The sequence below is a fragment of the Pipistrellus kuhlii genome, unplaced genomic scaffold (genome assembly GCF_014108245.1).
Source record: "Pipistrellus kuhlii isolate mPipKuh1 unplaced genomic scaffold, mPipKuh1.p scaffold_m20_p_48, whole genome shotgun sequence".
Classification (NCBI taxonomy): domain Eukaryota; kingdom Metazoa; phylum Chordata; class Mammalia; order Chiroptera; family Vespertilionidae; genus Pipistrellus; species Pipistrellus kuhlii.
The window spans coordinates 434,598-461,299 of NW_023425549.1; the positions used below are offsets into that span (position 1 = coordinate 434,598).

The window sequence follows — 26,702 nt, forward strand, 5'->3', positions numbered from 1 at the left end:
CGACGTCGTCGGCGTTTCGTTAGAAACTTTGGAGCAGCGAGGGGCGCTTTGCAATTTATTACGCACGCGCATTCTCTTCTAATTGACGAGAACATTACACTTCCTGTTCTTTCCCCAGCCGCCTTAGCAACCGTCGGGTAGCGACGCCCCCCGCGGATTGGCTGCAGCCAACTTCTCGGCTGCGTCGATTGGCTGAAGCGCGGAGAGAGGGTCAGACCTAGGAAGTGCCTGAGGAGGACCCGCCGTCTCCGAACCGAGGCCGGGTAGAGCCTGCGGCGACCGGGACTAGGAGGGGCGACGGGATGATCCGTCGGAAGTCCAGCCAATTCCAGAGCCTGAGAACGCCGTCGGAACTTGAACAATCCTCCCAACTGCGGCGGGAAAACAAGAAGGACCGAAGCTCAGTGGATGATCTAACTTCGCGTGTGGGATTAGGTGTGTGGTCCGAGCGCTGCACCATTACCTCGGAGGAAGATGAAGATTCTGCAGCCAATTTGTTCCCGGTAAGGACAAGTAGTCCGCTCGTGAATGTTATAAAAGGGCTCCGGCCAGGGCGCCACGCGTCGTTATGTTTACTAACTTTAAGGCGTCTCCTGGCTGCCTTGGTGAAGAGGCGAATGGACTGTTCATATGCTCATTAATAGTACTTGGGGCCTGCTGAAGCCCCGCCCGCCCGCGTTGTCCCTTCATAGTCCTTGAGCTGAGAAAGCAACGAGTTCTCCGGTCCCCTGGAGATTTGCCATGGACCAGGGACAAGGATTTTGGTCCAATTTACTTTCTCTCCGCAGCCTCCTCTGCCCCAGCCCCGGATCTGCATGTGGTGAGTGTAAAGAGCCTTGGGAAAAGTTACATCTCACTCTTGCGTGATTCCCTTGCTTCCCCAAGAGCCCTGTAAAACTGCCAGGGCAGAAAAAAAGGACATCCCCATTTTACAGATGAGGAGACTGAGGTCCAGAGATGCGTTTACCCAAGATGACTAGAAGCTGGCTCTCCTGCCTCCATAGTCCAAAGAGCAAGTGTAGGAAGAAGGGAGCCAAAGACTGAGGATATAAATAGAATATCAAAGCTGTCATGGAGCATTGTGCAAATAGGGGCACTGAGGCCCACAGGGGCACTGCCAAAATTAAGGGAGTGACAGAGCAGAAACAAGAACTCAAGTTTCCTAACATTAGGATTTATAATGAAAATAATCAAAAGAATTCATTTAGGTCATGGCCAGTGTATTCAGTGGTTAGGCATGCACTAAAACCTTGCAGGTTCCATTCCTGGTCAAGGTCATGTACCTGGGTTGCAGGTTCCATCCCTGTCCCAGTCAGGGCACAAGTGGGAGGCAACCAACTGATGGATGTCTCTCATATCAATGTTTGTTTCTCTTTCTTCCACTACCTCTCCCTCTCCCACTCTAAAAGCCAAGGTAAAAAATATCCTGAGGATTAACACACACACACACACACACACACACAAAGTTCATTTAGATCATATCAGTTATTTACAAATGGAAAACATGAGGCCCAGAGAGGGAGGTGGCTTGCTTAAGGTCACATGGCAAGTTAGTAGAAAAGCCAAATTTCAAACTCAGGTTTCCTGGTTCCCAGCCTTATGCTCTAGTCCTGCCGTGAGACTAATGTATGACGGCCACCAACACCATTCCTCCTCTTTTCCTATGGCAGGAAGTATCTGGACATCCATTCCATGCACAGGCTGGAGAAGACGGCCAACGCTGAGGAGATGAGGGAGTATGGTGGGGGAGGAGCAAGAGAGAGGCTGAGGGGTGTACTGGGAAGGCATGAGAAATGCTTGGCTCCAAAGCTTGTTGTACACTAGTGGGGGGTAGTGAAGGGAGGCTTCCATTGTCTCTCACCCCATCCTCTCTCCCTCTCAAGGGTGCTGGCCGACCTGTTGGGGCTAGGATGGCCTGAGCAGAGCCAGCGTGATGCCATCACCCTGGATCTCTTCTCCCATGCACTCATCTTCTGCCGCCAGCAGGGCTTCTCAATGGAGCAGACATCAACGGCTTGTGCCCTGCTCCAAGATCTTCACAAGGCCTGCGTTGGTAAGAGAAGGCGCTGACCAGGTTTGAGCCCAGGAAAGAGGAGCTGGATGGCACAGTAACCATGGGAAATAGAAATATCACCACCTGGCATCTGTTGTCATTAGTAGCAGTGTTACCATAGTTATTTCACCTATGAAATCTTCATTTCCTTAGCTTTAAGAATACTGACTGTTCTGCTATGGGGGAGGGGCAAAAATGTATACACACTGAATAATTATTAATTCCAATGGGTTAAATCTGAAAAAAGACATTGGAATTAATAAATGTACAAAGTGTGTATATATATATATATATTTTGGACACCCTGTATGTGAAATATATGTATGCACAGTGCTCAGTAAAATAGCTGCTTTCTCCCTTCTATTCCCAGAACTGGTTTTTCTCAGGATGTTTAGTAAGAGCTAAAATGATGTATTTCTTGGTTTATTGTATGTCCCTTCCACTGACATGTCAGCCTCTTAAGGGCAAGACCTTACCTGTCTTGTTCAGTGCCCAGTCACAGGACTCAGTATGAGTGGGTTAATGAAACAGTCCAGTACTTAAATCTAGATCTGTCCGCTTTTATAGCTCATGCTCATTGAGTAGCGTAGCTCTTGAGTAAAATGAATGATTATCACAGAGGTGACTCACTGGAACATCTTGTTTTCCCTCCCAGCAACCCCCTTGGGCAATGTGGAGGAATGTTACCGCTACTTCACCAGTGTTCTTTTTTGCCATGGAGTCAGGGTCAGTTCCCCTGGTGGGATCTCCGCTCCTCCCCAGAAAAGGCCTAGCCCCATCGCCTGTTCTCACACTCATCACCCTCATCTTCCTCTGAAGGCCACAGTGGGCTCTCCCTGCTCCTGGACAGCTGGGCACTAGGAGAAAAGGCCAGAGCTTCAGTCAGTCCTCTAACTCCCTGTCACCCCCACAGCGGCCCCCTTTCAGTATCAACCTTTTTAAGGAGGAACAGCTGTTGGCCCTGGCTGATTATGTGGTCAACACCTACTTTCGCCACTTCAAGCTCTACAAATACGTCTTTACTCCCGAGGTACTGGGCCCGGGACCACCCCTCCGCTCCCCCTTCCCCTGGTGCAGATGCCGTCCTCTCAGCTGCCTTTGTCTCCCCAGGTGCGGCTAGATCTGTCTTTGACTTATTTAGGGCTGCAGCCACCCAAGCCCTGGCCAGAGGATGAGACAGGTAAGGGAGAATGCCGGGGCTGGGGTCGGGGCCGGGGCTGGGGCTGAAGGCTCTTCCTGCTTCTGGCTTGCAGAGAAAGAAGGTGGCGAGGAGGTGGAGGAGCAGGCAGTCACCCTACAGGAGATGGAATCAGAAACGATGGCTGAGTCACAGCAAGAGCCAAGTGAGGACCTGGAGGAGTTGGGGTTCTCTATGACTTGGGGCAAATGTGAAATGAAGGGTTTAGACCACATTGGGACTTCAGACTTTTTTAGTCATGGTCCTTTCTCCAAAGGATTCAGCATGCATAAGTCCAAGATGACAGATAAAAACACAGCAGCTAGGAGCTCCAGAAAAACCGATGGCAATAGCCAGCACATAACTGATAATATTTTGTGCCAGGCAAGCCCTATTTCATTTTATTTTTTATTATATTTTTTAAATCCTCACCCGAGGACACTTTTCCTATTGATTTTAGAGAGAGGGAAAGACAAGGAGAAACATGGATGTAAGAGAAACTGGTTGCTTCCTGCATGTGCCCTGACCAGGGCCGGGGCTAGGGAGGAGCCTACAACCGAGGTACATGCCCGTGACCAGAATCGAACCCGGGCCCTTCGGTCCGCACTTTTCCATTGAGTCAAACCGGCCAGGGCCAGGCAAGCCCTGCTTTAAACATTTTATGTGCATTAACCCATTTAATTTTCTCTCAATCCCAGATGCTAGGTGCTATCACTATCCCCATTTTACATGGGAGGAAACCTAGGGCATAGGAAGGTGAACTCACCTGCCTAAGTTCACAAAGCTATTAGGCAGCAATCCAGAAAGTCTGGCTGGAAATAGCCATTCTGCCCACTTCTCTCTCACAGAAGGGCTGGCTGGCATTTCCTGAATTGAAGCAACATGACCACCTATGTAGTCCCTAGGGACAATTTGGAACTTGTCTGCCCAGCGAGGGGCAATCTTTCAGCCCCAAGCAGCCTCTCTCCTTCCCTGCCCCGCAGGCCACGTCTCCCTCCTCCGAGCCTACATCAAGACCCAGCTGAACAAGGAGCTGGAGCTGCTGCAGCAGCTGGTGGAGGAGCGGCTCAAGGCCAGCGAGGAAAGGCTCAACAGCAAGCTGACCACACTGGAGCGGCCCTTCCAACTGCCTCCAGGCAAAAGCAAGAACAAGTCCAAGTGACCACCGTGTTTTCCCCAATAAAGGCCAGAGTGGCCCCATCCGTGCCCCCACCCCCATTCTGAGCAACTTCTGGGTTTTCCTGCCAAAGCCGGACACCGGACACAGGGCACTGGCACCTGGTGTGTAGACTTTATTGCATACACAGCACAGGCAGCACTGACGAGGCCAGGCATGGCCCTCTTGAGTGGTTCCTTCTACCTCCGCTCTGAGCTGAAAGCCCTGCCCAGTGGGGATGGACTGGACTTTATGATGTAGATGAGCGGTGGCCTGGCCAAGCAGTGGGGCTCAGGGCCTAAGGCCAGAGCCAAGAGGGGCTGGAATGATAAAAATCCTCATGGAAAGTCCTGCTTTCTGGGATCCCCCCAGGCTCAGGTGCTAGCCCAGCACCAGCATGGCCTCCTCCTCGGTGACAGAGGCCGAGTCCCCCTCCTCCTGGGGGCCTATCATGGGGAAAGGCCCAGGCGGCCGGTGCTGGAAGAGGGCCGCGCGGTTCTGCTGCTCGCCCTTCTTCACCCAGTGCCCGTAGAGCCGGAAGGCACAGCTGTCGATGAGGCGCCGCACTGGCCGCAGAGCATAGGGGTCCCTCAACAGTGCACTCTTGGTCAGCGGCCGTGCATGGTGGATGCTCAAGGCCACTCGTCCAGCAGCCAACACTGTCCACACTGCCACCTGGGAAGGGAGGGGAGTGAGTGCCAGTGTAGCACTGCCACAGGGGACAGAGACAGGCCGAACCTGACCCTCGGGCTTACCCGGAACCGCTGTCGGGGGGTGAGGTTCCAAGGTTGGCCGCCTTCACAACGCTCAAAGAAGGGGTGCAGTAGAGCTTGCTTAGCTGTCAGACGCTCTTCAGGATCCACTTGCAGCAGCCTTGAAATCTAGGGGAACCCCACAACATGAGGGCTAGCTCTTGGGCCTCCCGCTTTGCACCCTCATGGTCCCAGCTCACCAGGTCTTTAACGGTGTTTGAACGGTCATCCCATTCGGGTGAGTTAAACTGGTACTGGCCTTCCATGATCATGCGTAACATCAGGATCTGACGCCGGTGCCAGAATGGCGGAGAGCCAGCCAGGAGTGTGAACAGGATTACGCCACAGGCCCAGCTGGGAAAAGACACAGTCAGGCAGGAGCAGGTGCTGGGCAGATGCACACCGAAGAGCACAGGGGTGCCAGAGACTCACAGGTCGACCTCCTTGCCGTAGCCCGGGTGGGTTTCATCCATGGAGCATTTAAGGATCTCAGGTGCTAGGTATCCCGGAGTCCCACACAACTCTGGGGAGAGAGGGCGAAGATTGGTGGGATGCCACCAGCCCCCTCATGGCCCATAACACCAACCCTCTACTGGAGCCTCAACAAGTATTCCCTGTTCTGCTCCTGCCAGACTGCTGAGTCTCAGTACTAGACCCTGGCCCTGCTGAACAACTCAAATACAAGGCTCCTGGTGGCCTTGGAGAAATCAAGGAAAGCGCGATTTTTAGATTGACTTCAAGGTCCTATCCAACTATCACTTGCCTCCAACCCTCTGGCCAAACCCTCCCATTCCTCACGTTACAAACAACTTTTCTGCATTCCTTTCTGCCCAAATCTATTCTTCCTATAATCTCTACTCTGGTTAGTGGAATCACCACTCAAACCAAGGGGAAGGAGTGGGAGTATGGGATTTCTTCAAGTGCATACTGGGTAAGTCCCTTGTGTAAAACTCTTCCCTGGCTCCCCAATATGGCCTCAAGATCAAGTCTGTTCTTACAGCACAGAGCCCTCCATAACTCGATCCAAGCCCTTATTTCTAGTTTCTACCACTTTGTGCCCCAATTCTAACATCCCAGAAATTTTCTAACTGTATTCCACGGCACACTTCCAGGACAGCTTAAAAGGCCTAAACTGAACATGACTCCCAGGAAATTCATTCCTATGTATTTCTTGCCTACCATGTACCATGCAGTACACTGGACACAGTAGTAAATTAGATGTGCTCTTATGAAACAATGTGTACTAAAAAAATGAGAAATAATAGAGTAAGATGGGTGCCATGAAGGGAGTAAAGAACAAAAAGAAAAGGCCCTAATTGGTTTGGCTCAGTGGATAGAATGTTGGTCTGCAGACCAAAGGGTCCCAGGTTCAATTCCAGTCAGGGGCACATGCTTGGAATGCAGGCTTGGTCCACCATGCAGGAGGCAGCCAATCAATGATTCCTTCTCATATCTTCTCTCTCTCTCTTCCTCTCCCTTCGTCTCTGAAATCAATAAAAATATATATTTTTTTAAAAAAGCTCTGAGGATTTTTTAAAAAAATATATATTTTATTGATTTTTTTACAGAAAGAAAGAGAGGGACAGTCAGAAACATCGATGAGAGAATCATCGATCAGCTGCCTCTTGGACATCCCCCACTGGAGATGTGCCCACAACCAAGGTACATGCCCTTGACCGGAATCGAACCCGGGACCCTTCAGTCCACAGGCCGACGCTCTATCCACTGAGCCAAACCGGCCTCAGCTCTGAGGCATCTTGCAGTTGAACTTTGTTTAGTTTTCCATTTGCACCAGAATTATTCTGTCACAACAAATGTGTTAACGCTGGGTGAACCTGAGGGCCAGAGTACCAGGTTCCTCATTGCACCTAAGACTCATGCTGATAGACCCCAAGTGTGCAGCTGAGTCCTGTATCCCCTCTACCTTTTTCCTCCTGGGACAAGCCCCGCCTCCCAAGGACCAACTCAGTAGGTCCGTCCAGCTAACTCAGGTGCTCCTTTCTCCTCGCTCCCCCCACATGGCCCCTAGCCGCTGCTGGGTGCCATTTTACCTGCTCACTTTCCTGTCTCCCTCCTCCCCAGTCTGAGCTGCAAACAAGGCTCTGCACCCAGAGGGTATTTGGCAAGTGTTTACTGACTTCCCTTTGCTTGGTAGCTGGGACTCAGTTCTCAGATCTAGCCAAGCCGACTCCTGTCTGGGGCTCCTTCCCTCTCAAGCCTCTTAGGGCACCAGGTCCCCTCACCTCGAAGCTTCTCGCCAGGTTCCAAGTGGCACGAGAACCCAAAATCAGAAAGTCGGATCTGCATATTGTCATCTAGGAGAATATTCTCGGGCTTCAGATCTCGGTGCACAATGTTGTTGGCATGGAGAAAGTTCACTGCTTCCAGCAGAGATCTCATGATGGACCTGGGGGAGGGGCAGTCTCCTCTGCTTCTCCCTGCCCCACCCCACTCCCTGCTCACCCCAGGGGCTGCAGGCTCAGCCATTACCTGGTTTCCTTTTCGGAGAGGGCCACTTTCTCTGTGAGATAGTCAAACAGCTCCCCCTTCCGCATCCTAGGAGATAGAAGTGGTAGGAAGGGAGGTGCGCCTCACAGTAAGGGCTGAGGAAATAAGCCAGTGCTCAAGGAAAATACTACGGAACAGGCCAGTAGAGAGATTTCTCTGGCCTGGCTGGTATTGCTCAGTGGTTGAGTGTCAACCCATGCACCAAGAGGTTGTCAGTTCAATTCCCAGACAGAACACATGCCTGGGTTGCAGGCTTGATCCCCATTGGGTGGCGTGCAAGAGGCAGCGGATCGATGATGTTTCTTTCTCATGGATGTTTCAATCTCTCTCTCCCTCTATCAATAAAAACATATATATATATATATATATATATATATATATATATATATATATATATATATATGTGTGTGTGTGTGTGTGTGTGTGTGTGTGTGTGTGTGTGTGTATGTATATATATATTTTTTTTTTTTTAAAGAGAGGGATATTCTTCTGTAGACAAACTAAAGGGTCTCAAGACAGAGCACTCCAGGAGTGAGAGGAATGCCAGAGGCAATTTGGCCCAGTGGGGTAGAAGCTCAAATATCTTCATTGTGCCTGAGGGGCTATTTTAGCAAGAATGAATGCCTTCTGGCAAAACCGGTTTGGCTCAGGGGTAGAGCATCGGTCTGCGGACTGAAAGGTCCCAGGTTCGATTCTGGTCAGGGCCATGTGCGTTGGTTGTGGCAGGGGGTGTGCAGGAGGCAGCTGGTCGATGTTTCTAGCTCTCTCTCTCTCTCCCTTCCTCTCTGTAAAAAATCAATAAAATATATATTTAAAAAAAAAAAGAAAAAAAAAAAAAGAATGAATGCCTTCTTGTGCCAATAATCTTCAGGTGGTCCTTCTTATCTAATACTCAAAAAGGCATAACTTTTTAAAGTTATCTATAGCACCAACCAAAATTTCAATTAATAGTAGGGAAAAAAGTTGTAAAGGGCTTTGATTTTTCCTTATTTTGTCTTCTCTTTAAAGAATGAGGTTATAATTGTAACTTTGTGTCAATCATTATTGAAATATAAAAAACACATCAGGTATAGTCTGGGGAATATTATTATTATTGGGCAAAGTTGCATGATGGATAAATAAAATGGACACTTCCTTCCTCCCCTCAGACTTTTGCAGAGGGTCATTTCTGTATTAAAAATATTTTCTAAAGGCCTCTCTTAAATATTTAATATCCAAACCATTCTCTTTTGAAGAACCTTTGCAACTGGTTTGCCTTATATGGTATAGCATGTGACATTCAGATTTACACTGACCAGAAAAGGAACTGATGAGCAGAGATAGACACCAGCATAGGGCGTCAAACAATGTGAGACTGGTGAGCAAATATCTATTTTATAAGCAGTCAGCTCCTAGAGACACTCTCAAATCAATCCTTTCTTCTGCTACCCTTATAACCACGGGAGGTTAAGCCAGTTGGGGATTTGGGTCATGAAGACCCTTGTCTTTGGTCACTATTACTCCTTAAAGAACGTGCCTCAAGGCACCAGGAAAGAGGCCAGAGCCATGGACTGCCAGGCGGCTCCGGCGGGAACAGGAAGGGGTGAGGAGGGTGGTCTTCAGCCCATTGTGCTGTGAGTCTGGGGCTGTGCATGGAGGTGAGGCGGCTTCTCAGACTGGGCAGGGAGATACTCACAGGTCAAACACCAGGAACATGAAGCTAGAAGACTCGTAGGAATCGATGAGAGTGACTGGGGAAAGAGGCAGAAAGGCAGAGACAGAGATGGAAAGGAGCGCATGCATATTAAAGGGGCTTTCCACCCTGAGGCAACAGTGGGCTGTGACTGGGAAGGAAAATCAAAGGAGGCATAGGGACCCAAAGGCTGGCCACACTTTGAGGTGGAACAGAGCCAGGAGGGAGGGAGCAGAGGGGCGGAGCAGTGTTGGGGGGAGTGGGCTCTGGGCAGACCAGCAGGAGGTGGTTGTCATCTAACAGGAGCAAGGGATGCGGCCTCACTGATATGGGGGTGGCCAGCGACCTGGCGAAGGATGTGTGTCTCTCGCCGCGTGGCTTCTCGCACCTCCTCCAACTGCTCAGGACTCAGTCGCTCAGCTGTCACCTCCATGATTTTCACTGCAAACTCATGGCCAGTAGCTCGATGAACACAACGGCGGACCACAGAGCTCACTCCTCTGCCAGAGTCGGACAACACAGGAGTCAGGGCCGCCTACTCTCTCACTTCCACCAGAGAGAGCCTCAGCATCCTCATACATGCTGCACCAGACTCTGAAGACCCCTCTGGACAGGCAACCTCCCAAGAAGCTCGTCCTGACCTACAACAGATTCACGGTGGCCTAAGCAGCAACGCGGGTACCCAGGAAGGTACCAGGGAAGGCAGGCCCGGTCCTGGTTTCTAACCCAGCCTCTGCCATGCACTCAGTAGGTGAATCTAGACAAGTCCCTTCTACACTGAGCCCCAGAACCAGCCCCTTACCCTGAAACCTCACAAGGAGAAAGTGAGAAGAAATTACCTAAGACTTCCTCCACATTTTACTCACACTTCCTGATTACCACATCCAAACCCCAACGTTCCCCTACATTAGCTCAAGTATAGGAGGCACTAAGTAAATATTGGGCAATTGACTAGAAGAACAAAGTTGCGAATTAAAGATATAGGTTTAAGCCCCAAATTTGCCACTAATTAATCTCTCAGGAACCCACTAACATAAGGTCTCTGGGCTTCCGCTTCTCCAGCTCTGAAATGTAGCCAAAAATAACCTGACGGGAAGCTGGAAGACATTACTGAGACAGAGACAGGAAAGCCCTTCTGGCATTGTAAAGACAAAGTCCTAGACAGAGATTTCCTCACTTGGGCTCCGTCACCAACTCTCTATAACCCTACAAGTACTTCAGGCTAAGGTGCAAATCTTCTCAGGATCACACCACATCTCATTCGCTGGTTCCCTGGCTGACGTCCACATAACCTCCTGCTGTGCTCTCACCCCCCCTCCTGGACCTTACAATACTCTCTTTGCCTGGAATGCCTGTCACCCACATCTCTGGTTCGATCAAATGATGCAAACGATTAACCCCCTGGCTAAACAGCCCATATATGAATTACGTTTTGGTCAGTCCAATATTCTTTCCAAATCTGAATTCATATATTTTAGATGGGACAAGAATCCTCCAGCTGCCACAATACTTGTCACCTCCTACTATCTTACTCTTAGCCACTTCAGTTTTATTTTGTGCTCAACCACTAAATGCATGAGTTTGAAGCCTAGTACAATAATCTTAGAGCTTCAGGCCTTTATACATGAAGAAACTGGTACTCTGAGGAAAGTAATTTAGCGAGTGTGCAGGAAAACAAGAGGGAAATAGGAGACAAGGAATCATCTACCACAGTAACTGTGGAAGGAGATGGTAATGACACTACCCTCTGATCCGCCTTTTCCAAAACTGGCCTTCCTGGGCCCCCTGGCAGTGGAACCACCATTCTTCCCGGAGGTTCTTCCCAGCCTCTATGCATCCTCCCCTGCCTGGTCCTGAAACCCACTACTCAGGATGCGGGTCTCAGCTCTCTTCTCTTCCCAATACTCTCCCCTGCTGACCTCCATCCAGTCCCAGGGGCTTTTCAAACCAACAATGTATGAATGATTCCTGCTACACTGTCCTGAGCCGTCATTATTTCTTTCCAGAATTCCAGATTCTTTTTAAATATATATTTCAGAGAGGAAGGGAGAGGAAGAGAAAGATAGAAACATCAATGATGAGAGAGAATTACTGATCAGCTGCCTCCTGCTCATGCCCCACTGGGGATTGAGCCCGAAACCCGGGCATGTACCCTGACTAGGAATCAAACTGTGACCTCCTGGTTCATAGGTCGATCCTCAACCACTGAGCCACACCACTGAGCCACACCTCAACCCCTGAGCAGGGCCTCAGCAGCACTTATCACAGCAGACCATGCCAACCTTGCAGAAGCACGTTCTTCCTGTTCTTTGTAACTCACAGATGACATCTTCCTTGCTCTCCCTTACTGGCTCCTCCTTCTCTAATCCAAGATACATCCTAGGGCCTGAGCCCATGCCACTTTCATTCTCTGTCTATATTCTCTGGCCAACTACTATCTACACGCTGATGCCTCCCAAGTTTATGGCTTTAGCCCAGCCCTCTTCCTTTAGTTCCAGACTCAAAGACCCACCTGACAGCTCCAGTTATTTATCTCAAAGTTAACATTTCCAAAATGGTATTCTTTTTAAAAATATATTTTTGATTGATTTCAGAGAGGAAGGAAGAGGGAGAGAGAGAGAGAAACATCAATGAAAAGAGAGAATCATTGATCAGCTGCTTCCTGCGCCCTCCCTTCGGAGATTGAGCCCACAACTTGGGCTTGTGCCCTAGACCAGAATCGAACCCGGGACTCTTCAGTCCACAGGCTGATGCTCTATCCACTGAGCCAAAACTGCTCGGGCAAAAAAAATGAAATTCTTGACTTGCTCACCTGTCCCCATAATCTGATCCTCCTGTCTTCTCTGTTTCAATAAATGGTACTGTTTCAATAAATGGTACTCAAGTGCTCAAATCAAAACCTTAAAGGTTGCCGAAACCGGTTTGGCTCAGTGGATAGAGCGTCGGCTTGTGGACTGAAGGGTCCCGGGTTTGATTCCGGTCAAAGGCATGTACCTTGGTTGTGGGCACATCCCCAGTAGGGGATGTGCAAGAGGCAGCTGATCGATGTTTCTCTCTCATCAATGTTTCTAACTCTCTATCCCTCTCTCTTCCTCTCTGTAAAAAAACAATAAAATATATTTTAAAAAAAACCTTAAAGGTTATTCTTCTATCTTCTTCTATTTTTCCCTCATGGTCATATCCAATCCTTCAGGAAACTGTATCAAGTCAACACCTAAAACTATCCGTTTCTTTTCATGTCTATCACTCCCCTCCAGTCTTAACCCACCACCATCACTAGCCTAAATGAATCAATAGCTTCATGACTGGTCTCTGTGCTTCCATTCCTGCCCCCTCCTCCTCCTCCACTCTCTACATAAGAGCCAGAATGATCTTTATAGCTGTGTTGAGCACTTACCAAGTGCCTGAAAGTGTTCTAAGAGTATCACATTAACTCTTTTCATCCTCACAGCAACCTACAAAGTAGGATTTATTTTTATTCCCAATTTACAATGAAGAAACTGAGAGCTGGCATGGCTCAGTGGTTGAGCATTGACCTATGAACCAAGAAATCATGGTTCAATTTCTGGTCAGGACACATGGCTGGGTTTCAGGCTCAATCCCCTGTGGGGTGTGCAGGAAACAGCCAATCAATGATTCTCTCTCATCATTGAAGTTTATATATCTCTCTCCCTCTCCCTTCCACTCTGAAATCAAGAAAAATCTATTAAACACACACACACACACACACACACACACACACACACACAATTGAGGCATAGAAAGGGTAAGTTCCTAGCTCCCAAATCACAGAAATGCAAATTAGTTCCTATTACTTCCTTTTTGAAATAACCAGTTACACTAAAATTTAAATTCCTTATCATGGCCTAAGACCTTACATAACCTAACCTCTATTTACCTCTTCAATTTAATTTCCTACTTTGTCTACTTCTAGCCACTATGCTCTTCTATCTATTGGTTGACAAGGCCCTTTCCTACCGTGAGCCTTTGTACTCATTGTTCCCTCAGCCTAGAATATATCTTACCCTGTTCATTCTCATCCTCCAAGTCTCAGCTCCATTCATGACTCTCGTTCCATCACTCTATAGTCTCCACAGCACGATGATCTTTGTCTTGTTTTTTTGTGTGTGTTTATTGTCTGTCTCCACAACCATAATTCCCAAAACAGAAACCTTGTGGGTCTGGTATCCCCAGTGCCTAGCACCGTGCACCCAGCACATTGTACAAGCTGAGAAACCTTTGTGAGTAACTATCTGCCATTGCCCCTACAGCGGAGGCCCGCCTTCTGTTCTCTGCAGCTGAACTTCCTCCTCCTCCTCCTCCGAAACCCAAACATCGCCTCTCTGGGTCTCAGGGAACCACAGCACTTTCTACACAGCCCCCGCTTGTTGAATGTCCCCGTGTCTCTTCCGGTCACTTCACCTGGACTACCTCCAGGGTACAAGCGCCTCTTCTTCCCTTTCTGTTTAGCTTTGAGCCTGGCACACAGTAGGCAATTCAACTGTTTGAACACACAAATGAGTTTGTGGGGGGAGATGGGGGCTGACCCAGGATAAGTCATGTGGAGCTCCCCAGGCCCTCAGACGGGCTGTCCCGGCCGGAGCCCCGTCTCCGGACCTCGCGTCCCGCCGGGCCTCACCTGCCGATGACGTCCTTAGGGTCGTACTTCTGATAAAACTCCTTGGCCGCGGCCCAGTCGGGCAGCTCGTCCTCGGGTCCCACGTCCAGCGTCATTCCGACGGAGGTGGGGGCCTGTGAGGAGGAGACGGAGGACAGGGAGGCCCACAGGCTCTGAGAGGAGGGACATCGCGGCGCGCGGAGGCACAGTCCTTGCGGCTGGGGCGCCAGGATCTTGGGGAGTGGGACGGGGTTGGGGAAGGAGCAGGACTGGGGAGGCCCAGCCCAAGGGCCTGAGGGGCGGGAAGGCCGGCAGGGAGGGGGCGGGGGGCTGGGAGGAGGGGGGAGGGGACGCGGGCGGCGGCTGTTGCCGCGCAGGCGCACTGGCCGGCTGCGGGGCGCGGGTCTCGCGCGGGCTCACCCGGGAGGCGAGGCGAGGAGAGGCGCCGGGACCAGCGGGCGCCCTGCCGCCGGGTCTGGCCGGCCGCCGCCGGTCCCTTACCTTGCCCGGGGCGTGCCGGTAGCGACCTCCGGCCCCGCCCCGCCCGCCCGCCAATGGCGGCACCTCCTGAGGACCGGGCTTCAAAAGGCCCAGCGATTGGAAGCCGGCGGTCTAATGGGGAGCCGGGGCCGTGCTGCGGCGGCCCGGCGCTCGGCGCTCCCGGCTGCGGCGCCGGGGCTTCGAACGGAGCCAATCAGCCGGCACCTGCGGAGGCGGCGGAGGGCGGGCCTTGCTGGCGGGGCCGGGGAGCCGGGTTTACTGGGCAGCGGGTCCTCGGGAGGTTGGAGACCGGAACAGGAGCCAGGTTCGCTGGGCTGCGGGACCTCGGGGTGGCTGCGATGCACGACTCGCTGCGCGTCGACTCCGGACGTGGGCACGGCCCGCGCAGGCTCCTCCCGGCATCCTTGTGGGTCTCGGCTCCACCAGCGAATGGCCCTGCTTTGGGGCAGACTCCAGCCGGGAAAACTGCCCAGCGCGGCCGCCGTGCGGACGGGGACAGGCCACGGTCTGTCAGCCTGAAGAGGCTGCCTCGTCCTGTGTCTGCTCGGACTCTTGAATACTTCTAAAGCCCTGGTACTCCCCAGCTGGGGGTCCTGCTTCCACCACCCCTCCCCAAAGCTGGGGAGTATTACACAGTTTTAAGGCTACCAGGTTATGAGATTCTGCCAGGAGCCACTTGCTTCATAAGCCTTCTGTGCATACCTCAACCCTGGCATTCACTCACTCATTCAGTGAATATTTGTTCAACCTTTTCATCTCATGGCACACATAAACTACTAAAGTTCTGAGGCACACCAAAAAATAGGTTATAATTTTTGCTGATTTGGTAAAAAAAAAAAAAAAAAAAAAAAAAAAAAGTATAATTTTGATTCATTCATACCAGCGGTCTTGTAGTGTTGGCTGTTGTCATATTTTAATTTGACACTCTAAGGGAAAAGAGATCAGTGTCCCTGACTAAATAGTCAGGTATTGCATGTTTAAAAAAATTTTGTGGTCACTGGTTGAAAAATCACAGTGCTATACTAACAGCAATAATAATAATAATAATAGTCCCTACCCTGTGGAAGTTCTATTCCCCATGAAGGAGGCAGAGAGTAAGTTAATAGAACCTAACAACTATCTTAGAAATGTCACTTTGTGATCACAACCACGTAATGAGTCCAAGTAACTTTTTGACTATATCATCAGTCTGAAAGACAAAATAGCCCTGGTGTATGAGCCAGGAGGTCCGGGTTGGATTCCTGAGGGGCGGGGGGGGGGGGGGGGGGGGGAACTGGACGGCACACATGCCTGGGCTGCTGCTAGATCCCTAGTTGGGGTTGTGCAGGAAGCGGCCAAATCAATGATTCTTTCTCATCATTGATGTTTCTATCTCCTTCCTCTCTCCCCCAAATCAATAGAAATATGTATTTTTAAATAGATAAAACAGGCGCCCTGTCCCTCCCAGCATCCTTCTCTCCCCTACACTTCTTCCCCCACAGGCATGCATCTCCTAAACTCTTAGAATTCTCATGAGACTTGCAACCAGGGGAGCAGTGGGCAACAGCAGCTTCTCCCTGGTTAACCCCTGAACCTGTCTCCAAGGCCCTTTTCTCTGACTCTGCTGAGCTGACAGCAGCCCCGTGTTGGCTCACTTCTTTCCCATGATGTTTCTAGAGCCAAAGCAGCCCTGCCTGCCTCTCTCCTGCTGCTGCTTGTACCCTAAGTCCGTCCTTGTTTCACAGCCCCCAGCTTTAATAAATGTACTCTCAAAAATAAAGACAAAATGGGGGGGGGGGGTGGTAAGATATGTACACAGATAATTTAAATTTGGAGAAAAAAAATAAAGACAAAATAATTGTGAAGAAATACTTAACTTTACTTAGTAGGCTTGTTATTTAGTACTATAATGGGATAATTATTCTAAAATTGAGCAAGTGAATAAACATTAGGTAGCCAAGGGTTTTACTGTGGGAGTAAGGAATTTAGAATAGAGAAATAACAACCCTGACCAGTGTGACTCTGTCCCATGCATAGAGGGGCTGCTGGTCCCATCCTGGTCAGGGCATCAGCCCAGGTTTCAGGCTCCATCCCCAGGGGGTGGGGGAAAATATACAGGAGGCAGCTGATTCATATTCCCCTCTCCCATTGATGTTTCTCTCTCCCTCCCCCTTCTGCTCTCTAAAGTGCAATGAAATTATTTTAAAAAATAGAATGGGGAAAGGAGAGGACCATGTTATTAAATCAGATGTGATTTTTAAAAAATAAAATTAGGGCCGGGACCGGTTTGGCTCAGTGGATAGAGCATCGGCCTGCGGACTAAAGGGTCCTGGGTTCCATTCCGGTCAAGGGCATGTACCTTGGTTGCGGGCACATCCCCAGTGGGTGGTGTGCAAGAGGCAGCTGGTCGATGTTTCTCTCTTATTGACATTTCTAACTCTGTCCCTCTCAATTCCTCTCTGTGTAAAATCAATAAAATATATTTAAAATAAAATAAAATTAGGGCTGAAACCGGTTTGGCTCAGTGGATAGAGTGGCAGCCTGCGGACTGAAGGGTCCCAGGTTCGATTCCGGTCAAGGGCATGTACCTTGGTTGCAGGCACATCCCTGGTGGGGGTGTATAGGAGGCGGCTGATCGGTGTTTCTCTCTCATGGATGTTTCTAACTCTCTGACCCTTTCTCTTCCTCTCTGTAAAAAATCAATAAAAATACATTTTAAAAAATAAAAAAAATAAAATTAGGTATTTCTAGCATGAACCTCTGAAAGGGCCTAAACCCAGTAGAATGAGCACAGCTAGTGTCTAGATTTCAAAGTAACAGTCCCCAATAGAAGGAACCAAAGCTCATTTGAAGAAATGGCCAATTCCCAGGCTGGAGCAGAGACAGTGCATGATGAATTACAATAATTTGTGCCAGAAAAGTGAAAAAAGTTGGGGACATATCAGAACAGAACCAGGTTGAAGGTGTTCCCACTGGCCAAAATCAGGGACAAAAATAAGACTGAGAGGGCCATGGGGGAGGCTTCTGAGGTGCTAGAAATTGTCTATTTACCTATTCAGGGTGGGAAACCTTTTTTCTACCAAGGCCATTTAGATATTTATAACTTCACTCAGGGACCATACAAAATTATCAACTTAAAAATTATACTGCTATATACTGCTTCTCTCTCATCACTGATGTTTCTATCTTTCCCTTTTCTTCCTCTCAGAAAAAAAAAAAAAAAAAAAAAAAAAAAAAAAAATATATATATATATATATATATATATATATATATATATATATATGTATGTATCTCCACAGCAGAATGATTCATAATATCCCCAAACTGGAAACATCCCCAAAATCTACCAATATAAAATGTATAAAATGTAATATATTCATGCAATTGGATGCTACACAGTAATGAAAACTATAGCTACACCAAAGATTGGTAACTCTCACAAACATTAAAAAGCCAGGCATAAAAAGAATCCATAAGAGCCTTGGCCAGGTGGCTCCTTTGGTTGGAATGTCGTCTTGAGCAAGGAAAGGTCATGGGTTTGATTCCCAACTAGGGCATATACTTAGGTTGCAGACATGATCTGTTTGGGGCATGTGCAGGAGACAACTGTCCATGTTTCTCTCTCACTGATGTTTCCCTCCCCCCCCCTTTCCCTCCCTCCCTAAAATCAATGAACATAGTCTTGGGTGAGGATAAAAAATACGATTCCATTTATATAATGTTCAAATGTAGGCAAAACAAAACTACATTGTTTGAAGTCAGAATAATAGTTACCTGTGGGAAGAAAGGAAGTAGTAGTGATAATAAGGGATATAAAAGAGGCTCAGGAGTGCTGGCAATGTTCATTTCTTGACTTAGTGGTAGTTTTTCACATGTTTGCTTTAACTTATTGAGCTCTGTATTTGTTTTGATATTTTCCTGTATGTGTGATATATCTCATATTAAAAATGTTAAAAATATTATCAGCCCTAGCCAGTTTGGCTCAGTGGCTCGAGTGAAGACTCATGGATTTGATTCCGGTTAAGGGCACATGCCCAGGTATGTAGGAGGCAGCAAATCAATGATTTTCATGGTTCTCTCTCCCCCTCTCCTTTCCTCTCTGAAGTCAATAAAAATATAAAATATTATCAATAAGCTCATGATAAAGGCTATGCAAATTCAATATAATCATATAAATCTCTATATATAAGGGATGGTTGCTGTATTCAATACTCTCTCTCCCCTCAACTCCATAACCAAAGTGTCTGAGTTCATTCCCAACTCTGCCATTTACTAGCTGTGTGCCCTTATAATCTGTGTCTGTTTCCTCAACTATAAAGCCAGAATAATGGTACCTAGGTATTGAGTGACTGTGAGAACAAAAGAAATTAAGAAATACAAAGTGTCTAGAACACAGCTTGGAATATATCAAACATTCAATAAATAGTAGCTGATGCTATTACTCTTGCTCTCTGGGTCTCTCTTCACGTATAAGGAAGAAGCTGGGGCCTTTCCAAGAAGAGCTTCCAGAAAAAGAAAAGGAAATCTTTTGTTCTCATGGAGCAACTAGGCACGGGGAGATGGAGACTTCTGCCATCAGTCAGATGCCCACCCAGGCTCTTACCAAGGTCCCAGGGAAAAGCAGGGGAAGAACAGTAGACAGGAACAGCATTTCACCACTAAAAAAGGCTTTTATTATAAAACAAATTCTAATAAAATCAGGCTTGGTCTTCAACCCCACCTCTGGGTAGAGGCCCCTAGAATGGGGTAGGGTGGGGGGAACAGGGAATGATGAACACTGAAAGAACAGAGCAGGCTGCCCTCCCCTCGTCAGTCTCAGTTTGCAGTTTCCTTTTAGAAAGGGCTAGAAGAGCTCTTCCGAAGCCCTTTGAGAGAGGCGCCATCCTCCAGCCAGGAAGGACCACCGCTGGCATTTGACCCTAGCAATGCCGCATTGCAGGATTCAAGAGGTTTCGGCTGACTCAGTAGAGCCCACCCTCAATCACTCAGCTTGGGCGATGATGTAAGAGAGCAGCCATAGAAGCAGGGGGCCCAGAACGAGGACAGCAAGCCAGACAACAAAGCTGGTCAGGATGCACCTCCGGGCCCGGGCGCCCCAGTGCACTGCTTCCTCGAAGTGGCCTGCCTTATGCCGCTCTTCCGCCTGTGGGGGCAGGTGTTTGGTTAGGTTCTCCCCTTGCTTCTGTCCCAAAATGCCCACTGACCCACTACAATCCTCCATCCTTGTCATGGTTCAAACCTCACATCAAATCCCCTACCTTCCTTTCTAGTTTCTACTTCTCATGCCTCATCTGCAAAATAAAGTTATCCATTATGCTCTGCCTAGTTCTCAGAGTGGCCACTGACGCACAAGATAATATATGGTAAAATACTTTTCTGTAGAAATTTGGAATTCGTGGCAAGAAATAGTGAGCTAGGCCTAACTGGTTTGGCTCAGTGGATAGAGTGTCACCCTGCAGACTAAAGGTTCCTGGGTTTGATTCCAGTTAAGGACACATGCCCAGGTTGTAGGCTTGATCCCCCAGTGGGGGTGTGCAGGAGGCAGCCAATTGATGTTTCTATCTTTCCCTCTTTCTTCCTCTCTGAAATCAATAAAAATAAAATAAAATAATACTTTAAAAAGTGAGCTATCTTGGAGTATTTTTGTATTTTTCACTCATGTTCAGTCACATAACACCCCATTCTCATTAGTCAATGGGCCTCATCTTTCCTTAAGGATTCTTTTTATGACTGTACCTTAATGAAACCCAAAAATTTTTATGACAGGAATACAGGTTTTTCTTTTCATTTTTTAAAAAGATATTTTATTGATTTTTTACAGAGAGGGAGAGGGATAGAATTAGAAACATTGATGAGAGAGAAACATCAATCAGCTGCCTTCTGCACACCTCCCACTGGGGATGTGCCTGAACCAAAGTACATGCCCTTGACTGGAATCGAACCTGTGACCCTTCAGTCTGCAGGCCAATACTCTATCCGCTGAGCCAAACCAGTTAGGGCAGGAATACATTTTTCTGATGGTTAAAATACAAATTCAAGCATGGTGTTTTAAGTCGGCCTGTGTGACCTTTCAAAAGGTAAATGTGCAGTTTCTGTTAAGTATTTTGAAATGGTGAAACCCTCTCAACACCCTTATAGCTTCTCCAGGCTTCTGCACACTGCTCTCATGACTGCTCAGCTGCCTCCAGTTTTTTAATTGATTCTCCATGTATAACTCGAGAGTGGCTCTTACTGAAACACAAATCTGACCGTGTCACTCTCCTCTGCAAAAACCCTTGAGTGGTTCCCCAGTACTTTCAAGATGAAGCTCTTGGAAATCTGGGCCCTCTGGCTTCATCTCTATTCCTCACTGGTCCATTTAGGCTGAACTAATAGTCCAGGCCTTCATATATACTGCTTCCTTTACCTGGAATGCCTTTCACCCTAATTCACTCATCCTTGAAGGTTATTTCCTGCCACCTACTTTACTCTACAGACACATGTAATCACACACATAAAGGGTGGAGCAAAAGCAGGTTTACAGTTGTTTGTATGGAAAATAATACAATGAATACTACAAAATAAATTGTTTTGGATACTTACAACTGTTAACCTACTTTTAACCCACCCTATATATCCTCCCCCAGCTCCCAGAATACCTTGTGCTTCTTCTACCATAGTACTGATGAGCTACATCCCATTAATAATTATCCATTTTCACAACCATCTCTCATTCGACTGTGGGGCCTTTCATGGCAAGAACCATGTCTTCTTACTTCTGGCACAAGGTCCAACACCAAGCTCTGATAGGCACTTAGTAACCGTTTGATCAATGTAGACAGATCAGATATGAAGTCATTGCCTTTACTACACCCAACCTCCTGCTCCCATAGAAACTGCATTCCTCACCTTGATGGCAAACACAAGGGCCATGACTCCCAGGCAAGAGCAGCCACAGATAATGCTAGTAGCTGCCAAGTAGCGGAGGCGGAGCCAGCAGCAGCGAATGGGGGATGGAGAATGAGCAGCTTCCGTGTTGCTCACCAAGATCTCCACTGCATTCTCCTCGTCCTCCATCACCTGTGGACGATACAGTCGAGGTACTTTTAAGCCCCAAAACTGAGCTCTTGGCTTGGCTTTCTCAGGCTCCACCCCGCTCTAATCATATTCTTGTGGCCTAGCCCAATCTTAAGAATGCCACCTTACTAGGGAATTCCTCTAATGACTCATAGACCAAGAGAGGAAATGTGTGGCTGGAATCCTTCCTCAGACTAAGATTTCAAGTCTTTTAAAGGCGTGAACATAGCATTATCTATATTATTGTTTTGACAAGTTGGGAGAAGTAGAATGATAGGTGCACTCTGAGAAGCAGGAAATAAAATCTCAACAGCTGCTAGGAATCGGAGACTATCAAAGTCTGATTTTTAAACTGTTTTTCAAAGGGCACTACAATTCCCCAAAGTGCCTCAGACTGACACAGTAGGCCATTCCCTACTTCAAGCAAAACTGCCACTTCATGTGATAATTCTGGAGATGGGAGAAAGGAAGAAAAAAGTACCCATCTAAGCTCTTTATAATTGAGGAAACTGAACATCAGAAAAGACCTTAAATCTCTCTCCAATAGGGCCTCCTTTGCTATGCTGACTCCCTGCCATCTCCTCTCCATTTCAACGCAGGCCACACAACACAATCAGATTAACACCGAGTTTGAACGACCTCATAACCCACACAGAAACCTGCATAATGATGCCCTACTTAACCATTTCTCATCTCCCTAGTTCTCAGGTCCTCTGAGCTTTGAAATCAAACCACCATTTCCAACCATTCCCCTACATTCTAGATAAAATAAAAGCATTTGCTGTTCTCTGTTTAACCAAGGATAAAAAGGGTGGAAAGAGGCAAGCAAAGATATGTGCCACAAAGCTGCAGAAGTGGGTTTGAGAAAAGAACTGGGATGGAGTAAACAGATACAGACATGATGGGGAGAACACAAGGAGAGGGGCCAGGGAGTTGAGATCAGAGAAAATGTAAAATGAACAGGGGCTCTTACCTGGCTACAGGCCTTGAGGTACTTTGAGTTTCGGCTTCTGCCTCAGGTTTGATTTGGCTTGGGTAGAGATGGAGCTGACTCAGGGCTCCAAGCCAAGCCCAGGGGTGGGGTTGGGTGGCCAGCCACCACCTGAAGAGCCCCAGGAGCTCATATGGGGGTGTAGCTGACTCAAACCAGTTTGGCTAGATGGAGGAAAGCAAGGGAGGAAAAACAATGGGAGCAACCCAGGGTAGTGATGCCTGCCTTCTGGAAAAGGAAAAGCACCTGAGCAAGAAAGATAGAAGCAGGGAAATGTCTAAGGCATCAGAGGGCTTGAGGGAAAGTCCAGGAACTGAGAGAATAGAAGAGAGGAGAGGAAAAGCGAGAGTCTGAGTGACTGAAAACTAAAACTTTAGAGAAAGGCACCCTACCAGATCAGATTTGCCAAATCTTCCCTCTTCTTAGGTGGACATTTCTTCCTCCAAGATATGTAATTCTGTGTTAGAGATGAGGTACTAGGATCTTGGCAGGAGGAAGGGAATTAAAAAAGATGCCCAAGTTCCCACCCAACCCTCCACCAGACCAGAAAATCAGAAGCCTCCTTACGCGGATGCTCATACAGAAACTAAGTTTATTATTTTTTCTTCTTAAAAAAAAGAAAAGAAAAAAAAAAAAACCTTATTGTAGAGAAGTCCTTCCCCCTTTCCTTAAGGGTGGAGGACTGTGAAAGACTGCTGGGGAATCAAGTACAAGGGGGTGGGGACAGAGACTATCTTGCCACCCTTAACACTGCCCAGCCATGTGGGGTGAAAGGGAAGGGAATATGTGAAGTGCCCCATTTCCGTGACAACCAGGTTCCTACCCCCTACTTTGGTGGAAAGAAGGGAGAAGGCCCCTGTCTCCCTGGAGGCTTTCCCCCTCGAGACTTCAAGTAGTGGTTAACAGAGTCAGGCCTGGTTGTGGAGGGAGGGGCCACGGTGGAAAGCCTAGGTGGAGGGGCAGCCCACTCACGTCTTGGCCTTTCGGCCTCTGTGACTAACAGTGGGGCCAGCTGGGTGGGGTGGGGCACTGCTGCGTAGGATGCGCTGGTCCCCTTGGTTGGTTGTCACCCCAAGGCGGTGGGAGCCAGACCTGCGGCGTGGGGTCCCATCCCCTTCCTCCTCTTCACCTGAGGCTTCAGCCTCAGACTCTTCTACTGAACCTTCAGGCCCCAAGGGACTTGGGGTCTGCAGGCAGCTCCGCTTTGCCTGCCCAGGACCTCTGCCAACTGGGACACCTGCCCGTTTGCGAGGCACCTTCTCAGTCTCTAGTGGGGGAACTAGAGAACCTGGACGTAGCCGGGTGGAGCGCAGTTTTGGAGCCGACACCACGGGAGGTGCCAATTCTAACCCGCCTGGTCCATCTGCCAAATCCAAGTCATCCTGAATTACAGCCACCACCATGGACCCTTCACTTTTTCGTCCCCGAATCCCCTCTGCTTCAAGGCGCAAGCGGGCCAGGCGGGTAAGGGGGCGGCTTCCATCCTCATCAGAAGAACTACCCTCACTCTCCCCCTGGCCCTGGGGTTGCTGCCGCCTCCCCAGTCCACAGCTCTCCAGGACAGAAGACGTGTCACGGTCCAAAACAGGGACCTGGCTGGGCCGTGGCGATGGCGGATTCTTGGGAGGCCGGCCTCGCTTCCTCTTAGGTGGGGATGTTGAAATGGTGAGAGTGGTGACAGTGTTGGCGACAGTAGCAATGGGACAGGCTAGGAGTGGTGGAAGTGGTGGCATTGGGAGCGGCTGTGTCCTGCTCTCTAAGCTGCCATCCCCTGGAGAGGAAATGGTCCCAGGAATGGGTAAGTCACGTGCCTTAGGGGGCCGCCCACGCCTTCTTTTCTCCACAGGTGATAGGATGGGCTCGGGTCTATGAGTGGGCTGGGGTCCAAGAGGCTGGGGCCCAGAAATAAGCTGGGGTCCCAAAACCGGCTCTGCAACAGTAAGGGGGTCAGCCCCAGGGACCTGGTCAGCCCCGTTGGTTTTTCCCTTGGAGGTGGACGAAGGGGCCTCATCCACCCCTCGTCCAGCATCTGCGGGAGACCTGTTCTTCTTGGGAGGCCTCCCCCTCCGACGTTTCATGGCAGGAGAGGTGATGGCAAGCAGTGCCCCTTCTCCATTCTCTGGACTGCCCTCTCCAGTCACCCCCAGCTCAACGTGACGGCGAGCTATGAAGGGCTGCTGGGTTGGGGTGGGCAGTATGGATGGGGGAGCAGCTTCACAGGGCCCACTGGTAGGTGGTGAGGATTCTGGCCCCAACATGTTGCGAGCAGATGGGCTTCCTGGGCTGGCACCAGTCTCCGAGACCCCAGGCACTAGAACGCTGGCAGTGCCCCGCTGCTGTCGCCGTCGCCTCACCAGTTCCTTTTCCTCTACCACAGTCACTAGCCGTCCTGGCAACTTGCGAAGAACTTTGGGGCCTGGAGGCTGCCCCGGCCGACCAGCCCCTTGGCCCCTAATTTCTACATCGGCACTGGTGCGACGTCGAGGGGGCCGGGCAGGTGAAGAACCCTCAGGTGAGGAGGTGGCTGAAGATGAGGTTGATGGAGCTGTAACCTCAGCTGAAGCAAGTTCCTGCAGCTTCTGTGGGCTGGATGTTGGGGTCTGGGCTTCCACGAGCTCTTCTGAGTTCTTGTCAGCCTCCAATGGCAACTGAAGTTGCTCATCAGATACTGCGGAAGGTGGGAGCGCCACACCACTGTTCTCACTCGGACACGTGGGCACCTCCTCACCATCAGGCAGCACTGTGAGGATGGTCCCCTCAGCAGGCTCTGGTCCCTCCTGCTCTTGACCATTGGGGAAACTGCCAGTCTCCAGGATTGGGCTAGGTGAAGAGGTGAGAGAAAGGTTCTTTTCTGTCACAGGCAGGATCTCAACAGCATCTGGTAACAGATCCTTAGGGGGCACATGAGTAGGCGGGGAAGTCTCAGAGGGGGCCACATCAACCAGCTCCAGGGACTCACTAGATGCCAATGTTTGTGTACACAGCTCTGCCTCAGGCCCCAAGTCCAAGGGGAGGTTGGTGACTGGGGGAAAGATGGGCACAGAAGGTCGACTAATCGAGAGAGGGGAGGTAGGAGTTAAGACAGAGGTTTGAGCTGGAGGTGGGGTATGAGCTGGTGGAGGGGTATAGGCAGGAGGAGGTGTGCTGACAGAAGTACAAGGGGGAGGAATCTGCGGAGGAAGTGGGGGAGAAGGCAAGATAGGGTCAGGAAGCATGGTTAATGGATTTGGAGCTGAAATGGGAATTGGGGCAGGGACTGGGATGGGAACTGCAGCAGCTGACGCTGGAGGAGTGGGTCGAGGCTTAGGCACTGGCCTGGGAACTCGCTCCCTGGCAGGGCTACAGCGGGGGGGTGTGGAAGTGCTGCGGGTATGATGAGTGGATACGACAGGAGTGTGGTTTGCCCCTTGAGTCTCAGCCCGGGCTCCACGAAGACGCTCACTGACTCGAGTCCCTGGCCTTTCAGGGGCCTTGACCTTCTTACTGCGCCGGTGGCTGCCTCCACCAGTCCCACAGGAAACCTCATCCCCAGCCCCTGGTCCCTCCTCCTCCTCTTGGGGTAGGCGGAACACCTCCTCCTTGGCTTGGTCCAGGTCCTTGCGGGCAGCTTCCACTTGCTCCTACCAACAACAGACCCCACAGGGTGGTCAGAGAGAGGCACTCAAGGTGGTAGTGGGTAGAAAACAGTAGCCTCCCACCTCCTAGAACTACTCACTTCTGCCTGCTTGAGCTCCTCTCGGCTCACCTCCTCCAATGAAGCTTCCAGAAATTTCATAGCGTAGCGCTCAATAGGGGTCAGCTGTGGGGAGGAAGAGTGGTAATGAACAGAGGGACCGGTGTCCTGGCCCACCCATCTAGCTGTGATTATTTTTACCAGGGAAAGAAAGAGGGTCAGAGTCCAGAAGGAGTTGAGAACTAGTGGGTCCAACACTGACCTGTTCGACAAGGGCAGCAATTTCCTGCTCAGCTCGGGACATTTCCTCATCCTCAGCCCCAGGCCGACCAGCCTCCTCTCCCTCACCAGCAGGAAAACTATCATTCTCATTGAATTCTGCAAGCTCAGCAACCTGTTCAGCCTTGGCTTGGGTGGCTGCACGGATATCCTCTTCATCTTCTGCCCGACATAATGCCTGCAAGGGCGTGTGGAAGAAAATCCATGAGAATTAAAAAACTACATCCTGTGATTTGATTCTGGCAAAAATTTGAGGCCAAGTTTACAACAAAATAAGGAAACAAAA

General features: G+C 49.4%; 3 protein-coding genes across 13 annotated transcripts in view; 1 reads left to right on the forward strand and 2 right to left on the reverse strand.

The window, feature by feature from the left end:
• Positions 1-119: 119 nt before the first annotated feature.
• On the forward strand, positions 120-4,430 carry CFAP119 (cilia and flagella associated protein 119). Of its 2 annotated transcripts, XM_045572507.1 has the most exons (9): positions 120-503; positions 789-820; positions 1,671-1,736; positions 1,884-2,053; positions 2,709-2,779; positions 2,967-3,083; positions 3,164-3,233; positions 3,307-3,396; positions 4,214-4,430. In XM_045572507.1, the coding sequence occupies exons 1-9, from the start codon at positions 303-305 to the stop codon at positions 4,390-4,392; spliced, it is 996 nt and encodes a 331-aa protein (XP_045428463.1). In that variant the 5' UTR covers positions 120-302; the 3' UTR covers positions 4,393-4,430. The 2 variants fall into 2 exon arrangements, with proteins under 2 accessions (XP_045428463.1, XP_045428465.1); XM_045572509.1 differs by lacking the exon at positions 1,671-1,736.
• A 77-nt stretch (positions 4,431-4,507) lies between these two features.
• On the reverse strand, positions 4,508-22,983 carry LOC118704829 (phosphorylase b kinase gamma catalytic chain, liver/testis isoform). 4 transcript variants are annotated; one of them, XM_036412790.2, is made up of 11 exons: positions 22,447-22,953; positions 21,306-21,476; positions 13,958-14,070; positions 9,643-9,818; positions 9,322-9,376; positions 7,629-7,694; positions 7,382-7,545; positions 5,571-5,661; positions 5,339-5,492; positions 5,142-5,267; positions 4,508-5,061 (listed from the first exon to the last, which is right to left on the reverse strand). In XM_036412790.2, the coding sequence occupies exons 2-11, from the start codon at positions 21,471-21,473 to the stop codon at positions 4,768-4,770; spliced, it is 1,407 nt and encodes a 468-aa protein (XP_036268683.1). In that variant the 5' UTR covers positions 21,474-21,476; positions 22,447-22,953; the 3' UTR covers positions 4,508-4,767. The 4 variants fall into 4 exon arrangements, with proteins under 4 accessions (XP_036268683.1, XP_036268685.1, XP_045428435.1 ...); XM_036412792.2 differs by lacking the exons at positions 21,306-21,476; positions 22,447-22,953 and adding an exon at positions 14,642-14,660; XM_045572479.1 differs by lacking the exons at positions 21,306-21,476; positions 22,447-22,953 and adding an exon at positions 14,438-14,456.
• A 55-nt stretch (positions 22,984-23,038) lies between these two features.
• The window catches only part of LOC118704822 (Snf2 related CREBBP activator protein), a 37,861-nt gene continuing 34,197 nt past the window's right edge, over positions 23,039-26,702 (reverse strand). For all 7 annotated transcript variants that reach the window (XM_036412774.2, XM_036412775.2, XM_045572436.1 and 4 more), the window contains 3 exons: positions 26,400-26,594; positions 26,180-26,263; positions 23,039-26,084 (listed from right to left, as the gene is read on the reverse strand). In XM_036412774.2, coding sequence (XP_036268667.1) covers positions 23,433-26,084; positions 26,180-26,263; positions 26,400-26,594 — 2,931 coding nt within the window. In that variant the 3' untranslated portion in view covers positions 23,039-23,432. The remainder of the gene's footprint in view (positions 26,085-26,179; positions 26,264-26,399; positions 26,595-26,702) is intronic.